The 19048-nt window shown below is 39.1% G+C and overlaps 1 protein-coding gene across 2 annotated transcripts in view; it reads left to right on the plus strand.

Annotated features, from left to right (window-relative positions):
• The window catches only part of gria4b (glutamate receptor, ionotropic, AMPA 4b), an 86222-nt gene that overhangs the window by 49717 nt on the left and 17457 nt on the right, over positions 1-19048 (plus strand). For both annotated transcript variants that reach the window (XM_039688387.2, XM_039688385.2), the window contains exons 4-11: positions 2657-2841; positions 4360-4413; positions 4928-5086; positions 9406-9573; positions 10511-10615; positions 13501-13611; positions 17122-17328; positions 18203-18576. In XM_039688387.2, coding sequence (XP_039544321.1) covers positions 2657-2841; positions 4360-4413; positions 4928-5086; positions 9406-9573; positions 10511-10615; positions 13501-13611; positions 17122-17328; positions 18203-18576 — 1363 coding nt within the window. The remainder of the gene's footprint in view (positions 1-2656; positions 2842-4359; positions 4414-4927; positions 5087-9405; positions 9574-10510; positions 10616-13500; positions 13612-17121; positions 17329-18202; positions 18577-19048) is intronic.

Raw genomic sequence — 19048 nt, forward strand, 5'->3', positions numbered from 1 at the left:
ATGCAAATGAAGTGCGATTTTCGCGAGCGACAACCAATAGGAGTGAAGTCAGTGGAGCGAGGCAGTGAGTCTGACCGAGGCAAGTTGAACGAGAAGCTCATTTTAGCAGTCAGAAACTGTCCTATAATTGATGATATGTTTCTCGTTCATCTTTAATATTATGCTTTTTATGTACTGATTCCATTTATATTTAGACTTTTCCTTACAAAATATTTGTTTGTAGCGGCAATAAAACGTATTTGTTGTCTAAGTAACTTCCGTGAATGTCACTCACAAACATTACTAGGCAACCAGTAGTGGGGAACGCCCTCCAGCGCAGCCACAGGCGACCTGCAGCGACAAAGTCGCGTGTAGTGTGAACGGGGCTTGTGTCTGTCCACACTAGACGCGACGCGACTGTGAGACGCCACACGTCAATCAAAAATCAGAGCCATTCAGAACTGCACGTGGGCGGAGTCTCTCTGTGAAAGTGCACTGCTGGCCCGCACTCGCGTTGGAAATGGGTAAGGACATAATCAAATCAAGAAATAACATTATTAAGTATCAAAACATTAACAAAATATACTCATTGACTAATTTTGTTATGAAGTACAGTTGTATGTTTGCATAGAATTCATTTTGAACGCTATATTATATGCTTTCAAAATCTGAGGTAAATTATCCGTTATCGCTTGTGGCACAGTGACCTAATGCCTTTGAACTTCGACAATCAGTTCCTCCAGAGAATGTCTAATTGAAGAGAAGTGGCACTGGCTGGTTGCTTCCGAGTTCTGGACTGGCTGCAGTAACGCTTCTCTGTCCATGCGGGGGCGCTCGCGGTCGAGTGCAGAATGAATGGGAGTCAATGGGGTTTCACCCCCAGAAATCCACTTTTCGCCGGATGTAATTTTTTGTCAAGTAATTTGAAAGTTGCATTCAAAAGGGAGGGCTAAGAAAATACACTCAGCTGAAAATTGCATTTTTAAGTTCACTTATCTGTTTTAAAAATCCCTTCAAAAATGTGATGATGTCACACAATAGCAGAATGCTAGCGTGTTCCGGCCAACAACAGCCTAACCTGTAAGAAATCAAAATGACATAAGTACTCGTTCATTCGACTTTTGGCCTATAATCTATGTTGAACTTGCGGAATCAACAATAAAATCTATTTTGATTTAACGACAAGCAGGTGAAAGAGACACATTTAGCCGTTTAGCCCCATAGACTCCCATTCATTCTGCTCTCGCCTGCGATCACCTCCAGTGGAATTCTAATGGAACTGCAACCAAGATGATACACAACGGGGCTAATAGGAAGTGCCAAGGCTCTCCGTTAGACGGGCTCTGGTTCCTCGTCGTCCATGTTTGATGATTAAATATTCATGACACACAGAACTTCCATCCAATGAGATCTCTGTGTGGGCGGATCTGTCAGCCGTGACGTCGCAGAAATAGGAACCATTTCTAAATTAGAAACTTCGCGTGTCGCCGTCGCGTCTGACAAAAACTCTGATTAACATGGAAAAGATACCTTTTATCGCGTGTCGCAGCATCGCGTCGTGTGTAGTTAGGACACGGTGTAACTTGTATTTCTTTCTTCCTTCTGCAGAATGCCAAACAATGATGTAAAAAAAAAAATGTATTTGTCTATACAATAAAAGTTAGTTTGGCCCAAAATAACACTAATTGAAAGAAAAAGGGGAAACTTTTCAGACTTGATCTCAAATGATCTTATTTGCTGGTCCACAGAATAAGGAAAGTCATGCAGGTTTGAAACAATGTGAGGGTGAATAAATTATGACACAATTTTCATTTTTGGGCAGAACTATTAAGATGTGTGAAAATGTATATGGGGGAAGGAAAATAATTAAATTTTTAGTGGGTAAGATTTTTTTTCTTTTGTCATCTGTTATAGGACCATATATTAAAATACCTCCCCATTTAACATTTTAGGCTACAAACAGACACGGCACCCGAATGAGCAAAAGAGTTGCCAGATCAAGCACAGGTTAATCTATTAAATAGTGGAACCGAGTGAGTTGCGTTGCCAAATTCTGATTGTGACCATAAGGGTCCGTTTTACAGGGACATCTGCTCATCTTGGAGTCAAGTGGGCCTCAGCGGCTCCGAGTGCTTATTTCAAACAGCTAGATTAACATATCCAACAGCATCCCTGTCTGATTAGTACAAGCAGCACTGAGGACTGTAGCTGGAATCACAAACACTAATGGAGCTCTCAGGAAGCCTCAATCACACCTTGGAGAAGGTGACAAAAAGCAGCTCTTTCTGATTTCCAATTTTACCGGCACACCTACACGATGTTGGCTTCTATTTTAGGGATGCAAGAGATTAGTTTCACGGAGAAGGGTGTTTTTGTCCATTTCTCTGAGCACTGTTGAGGCTTCTGGGACTGTAAGCTTCCATGGATGAGGATTTAGGCCTAAAATGAGTCTGCATGAAAAGATAGGAGTTTGGTATCAGCACCCGATCTGTGCCACGTGATCGCTCACAGGCCTGAAGTTGCAGATGAGAGTACCGCACTGGTGCAGGAATGACTCTGACAATGCCACAAATCACATCCTTTCTGATAAATTGGAGCCGTGGCTCAATGGTTCAAGCCTTCGGTGGTTTGATGCACATGCTGATCAAATGCCTCACTGTCCCTTTTTTTGTCATAGGTTATTCTATACTACAGGCCATAATGGAAAAGGCTGGCCAGAACGGTTGGCAGGTCAGCGCTATATGTGTCGAGAACTTTAATGATGCCAGTTACCGACAGCTTCTGGAAGACCTGGACCGTAGGCAGGAAAAGACGTTTGTCATAGACCTGGAGGCAGAGAGACTGAACAACATGCTGGAACAGGTGAGATAAGGGGATGTGTTCAGGCGCGATATAAAAATTGTCCTGTTTTGCCCTCTGATGCATGCAGCATTGTAAAATAACTTGAAATATATTAATCTCGGTCAAACGAAAAATTATTCAAACACCAGATGTGATTTTTTTTTTTCCAGTGGGTGCAGGACACTATAGGTCATTTATATAAGTGAGGATAGCAAAATAAAGTAAACTGTGACGCATTATACTCAAAAATTCTTTATATAGTGGACTACTAGTAACATTTATAAAAATTTTTGGAGTCTTTTTCTATATCTAATAATAATAAATTTAATTTATATTGCGCCTTTCCCAAGCTCAGGGACACTTCACAATAAACAGTAAAGAACAAACAATCAGTTAACACATAAATGGACAATAGACATTTGCCCAGTCCAAGGAAATGAGCAATTGCAGTTGCATTTCGCATTACAATATTTGCTAATGCGACCTTTTTACACCACATACTGAACAAAATTAAGCATTGATTTGCTTGGTAATTGGTTGACCTAAATTGGTCTTATGTAATTGTGTACTTAAATTTAACAGCTGACATCTATTCAACCTTATTTATTTGTAAATCTCTAAAAGAAGGGTGGCCAAAACCAGGGAAATATACATTTATGTTGTCCTATATTATTACCATTTTCTAAACTATAGCAAATAAACAGAAATAATCTGAGAAATGTTGAAAGTGGTTGAATTTTGGTTTGACTGTGTTTGTGTATATGAATGTGTGTGTGTGTGTGTGTGTGTGTATATATATATATATATACTATATTTAATTTGATTATATTTTTATTGTTTGTTTTTTTTACTTGTATAATTAGTGGACATATGCATTTTCACTTACTGTGCGTTCACATCGCCACTGCCGAAAGCGTTAAAGTGGTCAGAAGTCATTAATTTTCAATGAGTTAATTCATTTAACAAAAGTATGTTAATTCCTGGATAAATTTTTTTTCTTTTAATCTCCTTTAAAATATTTTGGGGCTGTGTGTTATTTAAATAGCACAATACTACATAAAAAGCACAGTCAGAGAGAATTGTAAGAAAGAGGTAAAGGTAATGCAACACTGTTAAAAATGTTTTTGAAGGTCTGTACATTGTACTGAACACTGTCCATCAGAGTTCACTAAAGATAATTAAACATGCTCACGGTCCTGAGGGAACAAAGAACACATTTCCTCAAGTAACTCAGAAATGGCATATTAGACGGGCATATTTCTTTATTCCCTACAAACTGATTATATTTTATATTTTATTTTGTAGCTGTCAAAGTCATTTTAAGATATTCTAGCATGGTGTTTGCTTTAATAGTCATCAAATTTCAGCATGGTATTGGAAAAGGCAGCATGTTTGATTAGAAATAATTAATAACAGTGGAAATCTGCTTTCCCAAACGGCTTACAGCTCTGCTGTACATTCATATGCTGGGCGAATGCTGACAAATGGATTTTCTTTTAGAATTTTCCCTCACTACAAATTTCTGGTTTATTTCCACAGATTGTAAGTGTCGGCAAGCATGTCAAAGGCTACCATTACATCATGGCAAATTTGGTGAGCTAAATTTTATTCCTTTATCGCCTTATTCTCCCTATCAGCTTGTCTGCCTTTCATATTCTGTTTTATCTCTTACTTTCTACATATTCCACTCTACTGGTCTCTTCTTCTCTCTCTCTCTCTCTCTCTCTCTCTCTCTCTCTCTCTCTCTCTCTCTCTCTCTCTCTCTCTAGTTGTCTTGGTCTTGCTGTCTCCTGCCCTCCCTCATTCTTCTTCTTTCTTAATCCTCGCTTTTCTTTAAGCAAGATACATCAATTTGAGAGACTAATTCGTATTCTACTGAGCGGTTGTGACAGTGTTTTAATGATGCTGGGAGCTGCAGAGCATGCTCTCTCTCTCTCTTTCTCTGCTCTCTGGCTGTGCATGGAATTGGCTGGATATGAATGTTTGTAGAATTTCTCTTATCGTAGCGCTGCATTGCCAACTACATTTTAATAATCTTTCTCTCTCTCTCTCCCTCCCTCTCGCTCTATCTGTATTTCTTACTATTTCCCCTTCTTTGCTCTGGCAGGGTTTTAAGGACATCAATCTGGAGCGTTTCATGCATGGGGGAGCCAATGTGACAGGCTTTCAGCTTGTGGACTTCAGCAATCCCATGGTTATTAAACTCATGCAGCGGTGGAACAAGTTGGACCAGCGCGAGTACCCCGGCTCTGACGCACCTCCCAAGGTATTCTTGCATGACCCGGTCCAGTATGGAACCACTTTGAAACTAGATGCATTAGCATAAATGCATAAACGTCCCATTTGAATCCCTCCAGACATTTTGAGAGAACTCTCAAATCTCCAGAAAGAGTCTGATAATCACACCCAATGCTTTTATATGCGTTTGTCATAGTTGAGTAAGGCAGAAAGATTTCATTTTCATTTTGGATGGATGGGTGGGTGGGAGAATGGAAACATGGATGAATTTGATGGATGGATGGATGGGTGGTTGGTTAGAAAAAGATGGATGGATGGAAGAAAAAAAGAAAAAGAAGAAAAGAAAGATGGATGGATGGGAGGGTGGATGAATAGATGGTAGAAAGGAAACAGATGGATGAAAAGATGGATGAGAGAAAGGAAACATTGATGGATGGGTGAGAGGTTGGGTGGAAGAAAGTAAGGATGAATGGATGGGTGGGTGTAAATAAGGATGGATGAATGGATAGGTGGTTGGGTGGAAGAAAGTAAGGATGGATAGGTGGATGTGTTAGATGGGTGGATGTACGTAAGGATGGATGAATGTATAGGTGGGTGGGTAGAAGGAAGCAAGTAAAGAAGGAAGGGAAAGAAATATAGAGAAAGGAAGGGAGGATGGATTGATGATTGGATGCATGGATAGATGGAAAGTTTAAGAGTTGGAAGAGAAGATGATGGGATGTTGGAAGGAAGGATGGATATAAGGAAGGAAGGATGGATATAAATAAGGAAGAAAGGATAGATAGATGATAAATGAGGGAATGAAGAAAGAAAGGATGGATGGATGGATTGGTGGGTTGGTGCTGGAAGAAAGTAAGGATGGGTGGGTGTTCAAGAAAGGAAAGAAAGTAATATAGGAAAATGGAGGATGGATGGAATGAAGGAAGGTGATTGGCTGGAAGAAAGGAAAGATAGCTGGTTGTAAGCAAGGAAGGAAGAAAGGATGGATTGAATGATAGATGTTGGAAGAAAGAAAGGTTGGATGAATTAATTAATTAATGGAAGGTTGAATGAATAGATGGTTGGTTGGTTTTGTGGAATGGTGGTTGCATGGAAGGGGATAGATGAATGAAAAAAAGATGTAGACTAAGGGTGGAAGGAAGGAAAGCTTGATGGAGTAAGGAGCAAAAGATGGATAGATCAAATTAGAAAACATTAAAAAAAAAATAACATTATACACAGTGGTCAAAGGAAGTATGAGAATTACACATTTTATAACATAAACTGGAATAAATGTCAAAGACAGAACCTCAAGAAATTGTGCCGATGTATTATAATATGCATTCTTACATAGAAAACACTGTCAAACGACTCAATTACACATCTACATCATCATAAGCTGTTTCATTCATTCTAGTCTCACCAGCCGAATCCTGCTCGTGATTTGATATGCCTGTTCATGTCTGCGCCCTGAAAGCAAGGTTTTTGTTGATCCATTTTCACTGGGACTCACTTTCCCCTTGGGGCCTGATGAGGATGACATTCTTTGCAGTGCGGTTACATTGATCCCCTCCTGGTGATGCGGTGCGGTAAAGGCAATCCCTTTGGCGTGGCCTGAGGGGACGTCGCTTTAACAGGCGGCTGCTCCTCACTGCACACCGCTAGCAAGAGCAGGATGATGGGGAGCGACATCCATGGACTAGCAAATGAGATGCTGTGGTCCAACCATGTCAACACACGCACAGATCCACATATATGCTCTCACAGACCACCCTGTGGTATTTAGACTGGGCTGCTCCATCTCTTTCATCCTAAATACAAGCTACTCCCATAAGCCCTTCTCAGACAGCAGCATGACCGACACCCCTAAACCTTATAATATCTCTGAGCTGTTAGCCTTTCCTGCTGAGGCGATTGGAAAAGTCCTGAAGGCACCATCTAGTGAGGACACACTTTCTCCGGGGATCAATCCAGGTGTTTTAGGGCTTTAGCCGATGTGATTAAAACGGCACCTATTGTAATACTTCCTTTCTGTCCTGTGGGAGACACCTTCTTTGATAATTAATGTTGGACCATGAAACCCCTTCGGAACACTTCGTGTATACAGGCAGGAGCCATCTTGGAAAACAGTCACGACAAGTCAAACCACGAACGTCGTGCTGAATGAGCTGAACTGTATGAGCAGCGCTCTGGGATCGACTTATCGAGACTATTTCTAGGATGGCTCCTGCCTGTATACATGAAGTGAACTGTCTTTATAAAGTGTCTTCTTATTAAACGGTTTGTACACTTACAAAGTTTTCAATGCTTCGTTTTGCATGTAGGGACCCTCATTATGTTACCATGTTAGTGTTGGGCTATTTTGAGCCTTGTTAGTGGTATAAACTAGCGATTTCTTTCTACTTAGTGAATGCCCCCAGTACTAGCATTATACGCTAAACAGTTTTTAGAGATAAAACTCTTTACATTCGATTATCATTAAAACAAATCTTAGAGAACGGTTGATTAGGTACCGATGTTTCAATTTGAGTCCGAGCTCTCCTTTAAAGGGATAGTTCACTCAAAAATTCAAATCTGGGAATGTCTATGTTAAAGTCATTCTTTGAAATGTTTGAGCACCAAATAGCATATTAGAATGATTTACGAAGGACCATGTGACACTGAAGACTGGAGTAATGATGCTGAGAATACAGATTTACCATCACAGGAATAAATTACTTTGTAGATAATAAATTTACTGTATTTTTGATTTAATAAATCCAGCCTTGTTGAACATAAGAGACTTCTTTTAAATACGTTAAAAAATGTTACTGACCTTAAACTTTTAAACTATGGTGCTTTATTCGGAAGAACAGTGGAATGACTTGAGGGTAAGTAAATGACAGAATTAAAATTTTTAAAATACATTCTTAAATCTCTTTCTATCTCACTCTCCTTGTATGCAGTTGTAGCCCAGGGGTCTTTCTGTGTGTTTTGAATTGTGTTTGTAACGGTCTAAATAGGCAACCATAAAGCAACCAGGACAGTCTGAACACACAGGGGTGCTTTTTCTTTAACATAACTCTAATCTGACTCAAACCACGTCACACTTTCTAAAATAGCAATGATGAACACAACAGTAGACCCAAAACAAGGGCATGAAGCGCCATGCCTCTAAAGGACACATGTGCGCGCAGAGCTGCGGTTTGTTTCCTTTGTTAAAATACCGTGCGTTGCCTGCAGTGATTCATTCTGTGGCGTTTTATCTCAGCGAGGCAGAGAGAAAGAGCACAAGCCACTTATTGGTGCAATCAGGCCAGCCTCTGATAGCAGCTGACGGGCCCTCCCCCAACTCCCACCCACCAGTCTGAACACTACTGTGTCAGAGCTCACTGATTTCACATCCTCTGCCCGCTCATAATATCTGCAAGGACAAGCATGTGCGTTTCTGTTTTTGGTTTGTCCCTTGCTCTCTTTTTTTTGTTTTGTTTTTTACCCCCCTTGATACAGCTGCAAAACACAGACCTTGGCTGTCCTCTGCTCATGAGGACACCTAACCCCACCCTTACAAATGGCTTTCATTGGTGTAAACCTAATGTATTCATGTTGACTCACTGACTGATATTAAATAAACAGCATTTTGTCATAGTACAGACACTGAAGTGAATATGAAGCACTTATAAATAACATTGCACATGAATACTTGATTCTGATTGGTCAGTTGCAGAATTCTGCAGGGGTTTTTTTTCTTTTCTTTTTTTAATAAAATAAAATAATTGACAGGTAAGCGCTTTCCTGATATGTGTAAACAGTTTAGGGTAAGGCTTTTTAAATCTGTCCTATTGTACAATATTACAAATTAAAATAACTTTTATTTTTAATATTTCTTTATATTTCTTTAAAATTTTCAGCATAAATACTTTAGTCTTCAGTGTCACATGATCCTTCAGAAAACATTATAATATTCTGATTTGGTGCATAAACATTTAAATATTATTAACAATGTTATAAATAGCGTTATTTGAAATAGAAAACATTATAAATGGCTTTACTGTGACTTGATAAATGTAGGTGACTGACAGCCTCACAGTCTCCTCAAACATTGTGTTCATCCACGCTGTGCAGTGTCGAGGGTGTTGAAGTACAACTCATGTAAAGTTGATAATTCTGCAAAGAACTGCAATTGCAGATTTTGATAACCAGAGATGGTGACAAAGAGGAAAAACTGCAGACTGCAGCTTTGTCTAGATTAAAAAAATGCTGTAAAATGTGTTATTTCATGATATCTAATGCAGTAATGTTAAGAAACTGAACCCTTAAAACCCCATTAAAGCATTACTGTGTATGTACATTATATGTTGACCTTTCCATGACCCTCTGTTTCTGTAGTACACTTCCGCTCTGACGTACGATGGAGTGATGGTGATGGCAGAGGCTTTCCGGAACCTTCGCAGGCAGAAGGTGGACATCTCCCGCAGGGGCAACGCCGGAGACTGCCTCGCCAACCCAGCTGCACCCTGGAACCAGGGCATCGACATGGAGCGCACACTCAAACAGGTCACATGCACAGATGAGCAAATGCAGGCTTTATATTAGATGGGAAAGAAGTGCTTTGTGTAGTATTTCCATGGGAGGAAGACAGACAGCTGAAATAATTGTCTTTAAAAAAAAACAAACAAAGCAGTGAGGGGATAGAGGGCCAAGGCTGAACAGAACAGTAATCGGCAAAATGTCCAAATTTGAACTGATGGAAAGTGGAAAATGACAGGGGAAATGGAAAGGAAACTATAAGGATGGAGAGAGCGAGAACCATAGCAGAAAAGATGGATAGGGAAACAGTGAGAGCAAGAGTGTGAAGTGTGATGTTGTGTAGGGCAGGGTTTCTCAAACTTGCAATCCAGGGACCCCTTTTTGTAACACCAAACTGTTCTCATACCCCAATAAAATAATGTAAAAAAATTAATTTATTGTTTATCTAGCTGAGTAATTCAAACTAGTTGTTTGCAGTACGTTATGAATACTGTCGCTTATTTATAGCTTAATCACGACGTGCATGTCAAACATAAAAATACTATGAATAACTGAATCTTAAGTGTTTTATCAGCTTGATTGCTTTTAATTATACACCGATTAATAAGAAATGAATTAGAATTTGTCTCTTCCACGTTTTCATTACTAAAAGAGTCCGGGCAGAACATAAGAGCCTTTAGTATATTTATACTTAGTCCTGATGTGAGCTCAACAATTCAGAGAATAAGGTCGCTGATGATTTGGCTCTGTATCGCTTGCAGTGGTTTTCAGATTTTTATTCACAGTTCAAAGAATTTTATGTTAGATGGATCCCCGTTTGAGAAACACTGATGTGGGGTAACACTTCCAGAAGAAAGAGATGTTAAAGTTCAAGAAAGTAAGCGAATGTGTAAATGACAGTGTTTCGAGGTGCTTTGCATTGGTTGGATAAGCTGTAATGACATTGTTTATCACTGTAATCCAGGTGCGCCTCCAAGGATTAACAGGAAATGTCCAATTCGACCACTACGGGCGCAGAGTCAACTACACAATGGATGTTTTCGAATTAAAAAGTAACGGCCCCAGAAGGGTAAGATGTCATTCTTGTCGTGACGTGAGCATTGCAGAGGTCACCGCAGACAAAAGGGTTTTTTTTTGTAATACGTCCACTTTTATATTGTATGCCTGACTCAAAAACTTGCTTGTTAGGGTATTTCTGTCTGTCTCCATCTTTGATTCTGAGAAAGTGTAACCATGCTTTGCTTTTGCTCCGTCTCTCTACATCTGTCGAGTCTCATTTCAGTCTAATTCACTGTCTTTTTCGATGTGCTTAACGCTCTGTGCTTCACTTAATGCAGCTGTTTCTGTGAGAACAATCACAGGAGACCGTTATTTTATAGTCGGCGTTTTTTTTTCTTTCTCTAAAATGTAACATTTTACTTTTACTTCTCTTACACAATACTTCAACTCATTCTCATTTCACGCATACTGTATATGCATCTCTTCAAATGGTGAAAACAGCCATTTTAGATGATGAATCATTGACCATGTACAGTACACACTGCATTAAATTCTGTTGTCAATTCACCTTTTAGTGTTCAATCCTGTTGTGTACACACACTTCAGTCATTTTCAGTACCTACAGCCAAATTAACCACCGGTAAAAGCAGGTACTGAAATCCGCATTTACAAAAATGCAGTGTGTATGCAATCAAACTAAACAACTGTGTTGTGTTTCTCTCTTCTGTGTGTGCGGTGCAAGAAATCCCAGGGAAAACAGCACAAGCCTTGACTCATTCTTATTGCCAGGTCTCGCTAGAAAATGTCGAACTAGAAAAAGGCCATAATAAATCGAAATCCTAGGCTGAAAAAGAATACAGAAATATCACAACTCTTAACTGCTCACTTTAATAACTTCGCAAACGCGATCACTTTGTGAGCCAAGCTTAAACAACAAGCCCCAAAACGCATTTAATAAGTGGACATGCCAAGACTGCAAGAGCGTGGTCTAGTGAAGCAGCCTTTACAAGCATAAACAAACACAAGTTAATTTAACTAAACACAAGTCTTTTGTCTTACTTTGGTCTTAAAAGAGTAGTTCACAATTAAAAAAACTTTTGCTGATAATTTACTCACCCCCATGCCATTCAAGATATCCATGTCATTTTTTCTTCAGTCGAAAATAAATTAAGGTTTTTGATGAAAACATTCCAGGATTTTTCTCCTTAAACTGCAATTTACTGGTAACCAAACGGTTCAAGGTCCAAAAGACAGTTTCAGTATCTACAAACTGTTCAAAGGGCTTTAAACGATTCTAGACGATGAATAAGGGTCTTATCAAGTGAAATGATCGCTCATTTAAATAAAAAATCAAAAAAATAAATTTTAAGTTTTATAGGCAGAAATGCTTGCCTTACAGTATGTTCTATGATTCGTGTTCGTTCCTGTTCGAACTCGTTTATCAAAATGAACAAATCTTTTTCCGTTTCATTTGGTTCATCCCAGCAAACAAATTTAGGTTCTAGGAACGAAAAAAGATTCGTTCTTTTCCCTTAACCTTAAGGGAAAGTTCTAGGAACGTTCTGGGAACCAAAAACGTTCCTAGAACTTTCCCTTAAGGTTAAGGGAACGTTCCCGGAACATTCTCCTTACGTTATAAAAATGGAACCTAAAAATAACCTACATGAAACGTTCCTATAATGTTCTTGTTTGGTTCCCAAAAAATAACCTCATGGGACCATTCGAGAACGTTAGGGGAACATTCTGTGTTTGCTGGGATTCAACGAACGAAGTGAACGAATTGAATCGGGAAAAGATTTGTTCATTTTGATAAACGAGTTCGAACTGGAGCGTCTCGAACACGCATCACAGAACAGAGCAAGGTGACCATTTGAGCTTATAAAACTTAAAATGTTTTTTTTTTAAATGAGCGATTGTGTCACTTGATAAGACCCTTATTCATCGTCTGGAATCGTTTAAAGGCCTTTGAACAGTTTGCAGTTTGCACTGAAACTGTCTTTTGGACCTTAAACCGTTTGGTTCCCATTGAAGTCTATTATATAGAGAAAAATCCTGGAATGTTTTCATCAAAAACCTTCATTTCTTTTCGACTGATGAATGAAAGACATGGACATCTTGGATGCAATGAGGTAAATTATCAGCAAAAGTTTTTTTTTTAATGTGAACTACTCCTTTAATAGCAGATTCCAAACACTCGAGATGCCAGATCATTGATATATATCAGTTTTGGGAGTGAGTCGTGTTCCAATACACACACAGAACGATAATTTGTATTTAAAAAAAAGTCCCAACTGGATTAAAAAGTTGTATTGCTATTTTAAATTGATTGAATGCTATTAAATTGCAACCAAATGTACAGTTCTTAAAATAATACACAAATGTCTGCCTTGAATGGTCTGGTGGTTTTAGCAGCAGAGCTATGTATGTACGTACCATAAGGTCTCGTGTCACACAACTTCTTCTAAAGTTATGTGGAGCCCTCTGCCTCTGGCGTGCTTTATGGAGTGTGGCGGCTTCTGGCTGCTGTTGAGCAGTGCACCGGGGGAAGAGTGATGGGAAAAGGAGAAGGAGGGGGAGCACAGGAACGAGCCGCCAGGGCTTGGCAGTCATTTATCAGGCAGTCGTGAGCCCCGCTTTAGGCGGATGCTGGAGCCTGGCTCTTCTTTCTCCCGTTCATCTGGGTTTCATAAGGACACGGGCACACGCCGCCGCTCGAGTCTCTTCTGCATGGCAGTTTTTCATCCCACAGCAAAATGTTACACAACATTGAAACATGTGAAACTAAATAAAATATTTAAGCTTGTTTTGTTTTTTACCGCATTGACTTTTAGCACAAGATAAAGGATGAATAGTTAGCCCGGTTTAGACATCAAATTATTTCACACACTGCTTGAATGTATTCACTCGCTCTCTGTTGTGTCTTGAGTCTCATTCTCATCACTGTCCCATCTCCAGATCGGATATTGGAATGATGCTGATAAGTTGGTTCTGACCCAGGATCAAGCCTTACTTCCCAATGAAACATCTGGCATGGAGAACAGAACCGTGATTGTGACGACTATTATGGTGAGTAGCACCATTTCCTGAGGCTTTGACACATTTTGCAATTTTTTGTTTGTCCTTCATCTGAAAGCTTCCATATACCAAAAGTCCCTCTCATACACATGGTGGAAAAAAAAACAAAAAAAAAAACAATTTCTTCATAAGATGCGCACACAAAGATTATGATCAGCAAACACTACAGAAATTCACAGCCATGCTGCGCTGTTCATCAAAGCACATTTTCTCTCTGTGACCTGTCAGTCATACTGCTGTCCATCTAGATAACCCGAATGTTTTTACGTGTGCTGAATCGCATCTCTCAACATTGCTGTGTAAACGTGTGCTGCCATGGCATTGTGAATACGCCGTGTGCATCATGTGCCTTCTCACGTACTGTCAAAAAGTTACCGGAACTGGTGTCTTGGACTGTATTTTGTTTTGTTACTTTTGTCGATTGTAATCTTCATGACACTGCATGAATGGGATGCCTTCTGTATTTTGTGTTTCCTATACGTAAATTAGAGTATTGCCAATGTTTATGCACTGATTCAAGGATGTAATGGACTTTCAGACACATAATTGGTAAATGCTAAGGTTTTGGAGTGTAGCACCTGAAGCCAAATCCTCCTCTTTTCAGCCCCTGGTGAGGAACCCCTTATTAAGAAACTGAACAGATGATGGACTCTGCAGAGGTGAAATCAAGTACTTACTGAAGCACGGACAGGGAGAGTGAAAAATCAGGACTGAGGGCAAAAACATGGATTCTACTACCTGAGGCAAAATGAAAGGAACAATGAGAAATCGAGCTGTGGACGAAGACAAAGACAAGCTCTAATAAGCAACTCAATCATGAATGGAGAAGATCTGATGCCAGAATTGGAAAACTGGATGGACACATGGAAGCCAAATGAAGTCATTTCTTTAGCATTTATTTCACATGAATCGAAAAAGAAGAACCTGGTTTTTGGAGCATGCAGGTTTTGTATGTATAGCAAACTGTACATAAAGTCAACATTACTGTCCTTTTGCATTTGTTAAGCATATAATGGGTATCCATCAGGAATTCTCATTTTCCCATTGTGTTATATATTTCGTATTTATAATAATCTTAGATATTAAAGGTACAGTTCACTCAAAACAGAAAATGATTAGCATCATGCCTTTCCAAACCTGTATGGCTTTCGTCTGTGGAATTCAATAGAAGTTTTGAAGAATGTTCATTTCAGGGCTGTAGTACTCGCTGGTTTCTGACTGACTTGTCTCGGTTTCGGCCACTGGTCTTGCCAAATATGGCTTTTGGTCTTGACCAAGTCCAGGTGTCTTTCTATTCTGTTAATAATATTAAAGGAAAAGTTAAACACTGGCCAGCTAATAACCAATCACACTAGATTGCATGTCGCGCTCTGCGTCTGCATGCCCGTTAATTTTGCATTTGCCTAACGTCATAAAGTTATAAGTTCGATTACGTATGTTGATAGTAGCTAGCTGTTTGGGTGTGTGTGTCATATGCGTTAAAGGTAGTTCATTTGGGTAACGTTAATGTTACCTGACATCGGTGATGATTTCTTCAGTTTTAAATTGACAATTTTGGGTTTAGGACGAACAGAAATATTCTCCATAATGCCTGCAGAACGAAAGACATTTTTGTTTGTGTGTTAATTTATTACTAGTCTATTAGGGTAACGTTAACTTAGAAAATGCCAAAATTAACAGACCAAGTGCTCACTACAACGGAGCGCATCTTCTCATGTTGTTACTTAATGGCTACTACTTAAAAATCCTGGGTGTTGTGAAACTTTTGCTTTTAGATGAACAACTAATAAACCAATATTACTGTCTTGATATCATCATGCATAAGACTTTTTTTTGTCTTGATTCGGACCTTTTTGGACTTGGTCTTGTCTTGGACTCGAACCTCTTTGGACTCGGTCTTGACTTGGACTCGACTTGTCTTGGTCTTGGACTTGTCTTGGGACAAAGGTGGTCTTGACTACAGCCCTAGCTCATTTTCTATTGAATGAATGTGGATGGGGACCAAAAAAAGCACCATGAAAGTATATGTGCTCCCTGAAGCCTTTTGAAGTTATACAATGAAATTTAAATCGCTATTCGTGTTCAATGGAATATCTTGCCCTGAAAATCTTGGTTGACAGCCGTGGTCACCATTCACCTTCATTGTGTGGAAAAGTTCAACTTGGATATACAATAAAGGTGGGAAAATAAGGTGAATAAACTGAAAGCATCATAAAGGCCTTAAAAATGACTTAAAAACAATAGAATGAAATGTAACTCACCATTCACTTTAATTGTGTGAAAAAGGTCCGCTTGCTATTCTACCTAACTATCTCCTTTTGTGTTCCACAGAGGAGAGAAAGTCATGGGTTTCGAAACTCAGATGGTGAATACATGGTTTTCATTTCAGGGTGAATTATTCCTTAAGGTTAGAGGTTGTGCGTGATGAAGGATTTTTATGTGGTCTTTATAAGAACATGGTTTTGTATACCTGCCTATACGCCAACTCATGACGCAAGAATACAGATCGCCCATGCTTGAGGCGTTAACAGCGGCAAAAGCTAGATTTTTTTTTTTCAACAAAAAACACTGCCCAGGAACATCACTGCCCTGTGCTTGTGAAAAAAAGATTTGAAGAGAAGGCTGCATTCTCATACATCAAACAAATTTGAGATGAAACGGATCTTCCGTTGACATTCAGTTCGGAGAGCTCAATTTGCTGTGTGTGAAATATTTAATTCTCCCTACTGGGCTTTCTGGCTTTCATCATTTTAGGCTAGCCATATGGCTTAGAAAATATTTGTAAAAAGGGAAGCTGGTTTTCAGGATTTTTATGTAAATGTTCTGCTGTTTCCTTGCGAGTAAACATTTCTATTTGCTGCTGTATTGTTTTAGATATTGTTTGGTATGACAGTACATCATACTGATGACTAAGAATGACTGTTTGTGTTCGTGATGTTGCTTTTATTAGCCGAAATGTTGCTTTTTTCTCCGAACTGTAATCCTTTATAGGCTTCACCAATGTAAATTTTAGTTATGAGCAAAGTTCTGCATCATTTTGTGTAACAGATTTGCAATAGCAGTTTCCTGTTAAAATGTTTGAAGTTATGCAATGCAATTGTAATAAATTGTAGTCATGAATTGTATGGGTCAGTTATCATTGCTTTGAATCATGTACAGTAGCCATTTGATGTGCTTTTTATGTATCTTAATGTTTTTATGAACCCTATTGTTATGGTTTTATAAACACTTACCATGCAAATCTTTATTGTTTTTATTAAGGAATGTGGTTTCTTCATGGCTAACATTTGATTAGTAAATCAGTCATGTACATGCAAACATAATGGCTGTAATTATCTTTAATAACTATTCTAAAACAGCTAAATCTGTCTATAACTCCACAATAGATCATAATTTAGAATATAGAATGCTAATGGAATATAACGGCATGGCTTTCAGCACTGGTTTACAAAAGTGTTACATGTTTCCCATTGAAAGTACTTTGTTGTTTTGTTCGTTCAGGAAGGGCCGTATGTAATGCTGAAGAAGAACTGGGAGTTGTACGAGGGGAACGAGCAGTTTGAGGGATATTGCGTGGATCTGGCATTTGAAATTGCTAAACACATTGGTTTCAAGTACAAGATTTCCATCGTCCCTGATGGAAAGTATGGAGCTCGGGACCCAGAGACAAAGATCTGGAACGGGATGGTTGGGGAGCTGGTGTACGGGGTAAATTATTCACCTCTTACTTTTTGCAATATTCTGACTTCAGCATACAACCCTGTGTAAGTTTCTTTCTGCTGTTGAACACACAAGAAGATATTTTACTGTTAATGATAGTCGTTGACTTTTCAATTTTTAAGTAAACGTGAAGTTCTGTGTCTGGTGAAGGGGAAAAAAAAGAAAGACAACTACCTTTCAGAGGCTGATGTTTTTTAATGAACACTGCACACAGATTTATGCTGAGTCCTGGAAAACGCAACCCAGAAGTTTTCTTTTTTCTTCCTCTTGAAAGAGTCGGGCAGTTATATGAAACTTTAATTTCTTTTGGATTAGTCTTACGCTGCCCTGCCAAGGTCTAAAGTGTCACTAAGTCACCAACAATAATCTACCATGCAGCAAATCGTGCAGCCAGACTTTAAACTACAGTAGTAATTACAATTATTACAGTTTTTTTTCTCTCTAGTCCCATAAGCATTTTTTTTCTTTGCATTGATAAGTTTATCCCTTTCCCCAAAAACTAAACCTCAGTATTAAGCCTCTTGGATTAACTGATTGGAATTTTTGACATTAAATATGCAAAGCCTTGTTCAATTAGAGAAGTTGTAAAATGTGATGCGAGAAGAGGTGGAAATCAGTAGATTATGCTTTATTTTCTCTTTTTATTCACTCCTTTCTCCTCTGAATATAATATAATGATACATCAGCTTTGAATATTGCAAAAATTTAGTTAAACATCAGCTTATCCAGTCAAATGGCTAATAGCTAACTAGCAAATGGCTAGTTAATAAACATATCAATGTCATTATCTGTTTTGTTTTTAAACAAGTGTGGACAGGAAGTGACAAAGATTGATAAGAAACATGCTTTTCTTTTGTTCTAGAAAGCGGAAATCGCTGTGGCCCCATTGACTATCACTTTGGTCCGGGAGGAGGTCATAGACTTCTCGAAACCCTTCATGAGCTTGGGCATCTCCATCATGATTAAAAAGCCTCAGAAATCCAAGCCGGGCGTCTTCTCCTTCCTGGACCCGCTGGCCTACGAGATCTGGATGTGCATTGTGTTCGCCTACATAGGCGTGAGCGTAGTGCTCTTCCTGGTCAGCCGCTTCAGCCCGTACGAGTGGCACACCGAGGAGCCCGAGGAGGGCACTGACGGTCTGCCTAGCGACCAGCCCCCCAATGAGTTTGGGATCTTCAACAGTCTCTGGTTCTCCCTGGGAGCCTTCATGCAGCAGGGTTGTGACATCTCACCCAGGTCAGCAAACTTAAAACAACAAAGAAACATTTCTTGAGAGGACAAAATAAAAAAAAACATATATTGCAGTGGAAATTAACAGAGTTAATGTCTCTGATATGGTCATATCTCATACCTGAAATAGAGTTGCTGCAGTTTCCATAGAGATTTGATGACGAGTTTTGTCCGAGTCTGAATTAAAGAGCATATAGGCAAGCCAAGTGGGAGTACTTGCGTTAACATTCAGTGTTTATTCATTGTATTCGCTTTGGGTCTTTGGGGAGCAGGAAAACGACCAATCACAACTGGCATCACTAAGAACATTTACATGCACAATTATAATCCAGCTGTGTTTTTTTTTTTGTAGTTGAGCTGGTGTCTTTCCAAGTATACACTACCATTCAAAAAGAGTTTACTTTTTTATTGAAATTAATACTTTTATTCAGCAAGGATGCATTAAATTGATCAAAAGTGATAAAGACTAGTATAATGT

This window comes from Pimephales promelas, chromosome 19 (assembly GCF_988280905.1).
Source record: "Pimephales promelas chromosome 19, fPimPro1.hap1.1, whole genome shotgun sequence".
Taxonomy (NCBI): Eukaryota; Metazoa; Chordata; class Actinopteri; order Cypriniformes; family Leuciscidae; genus Pimephales; species Pimephales promelas.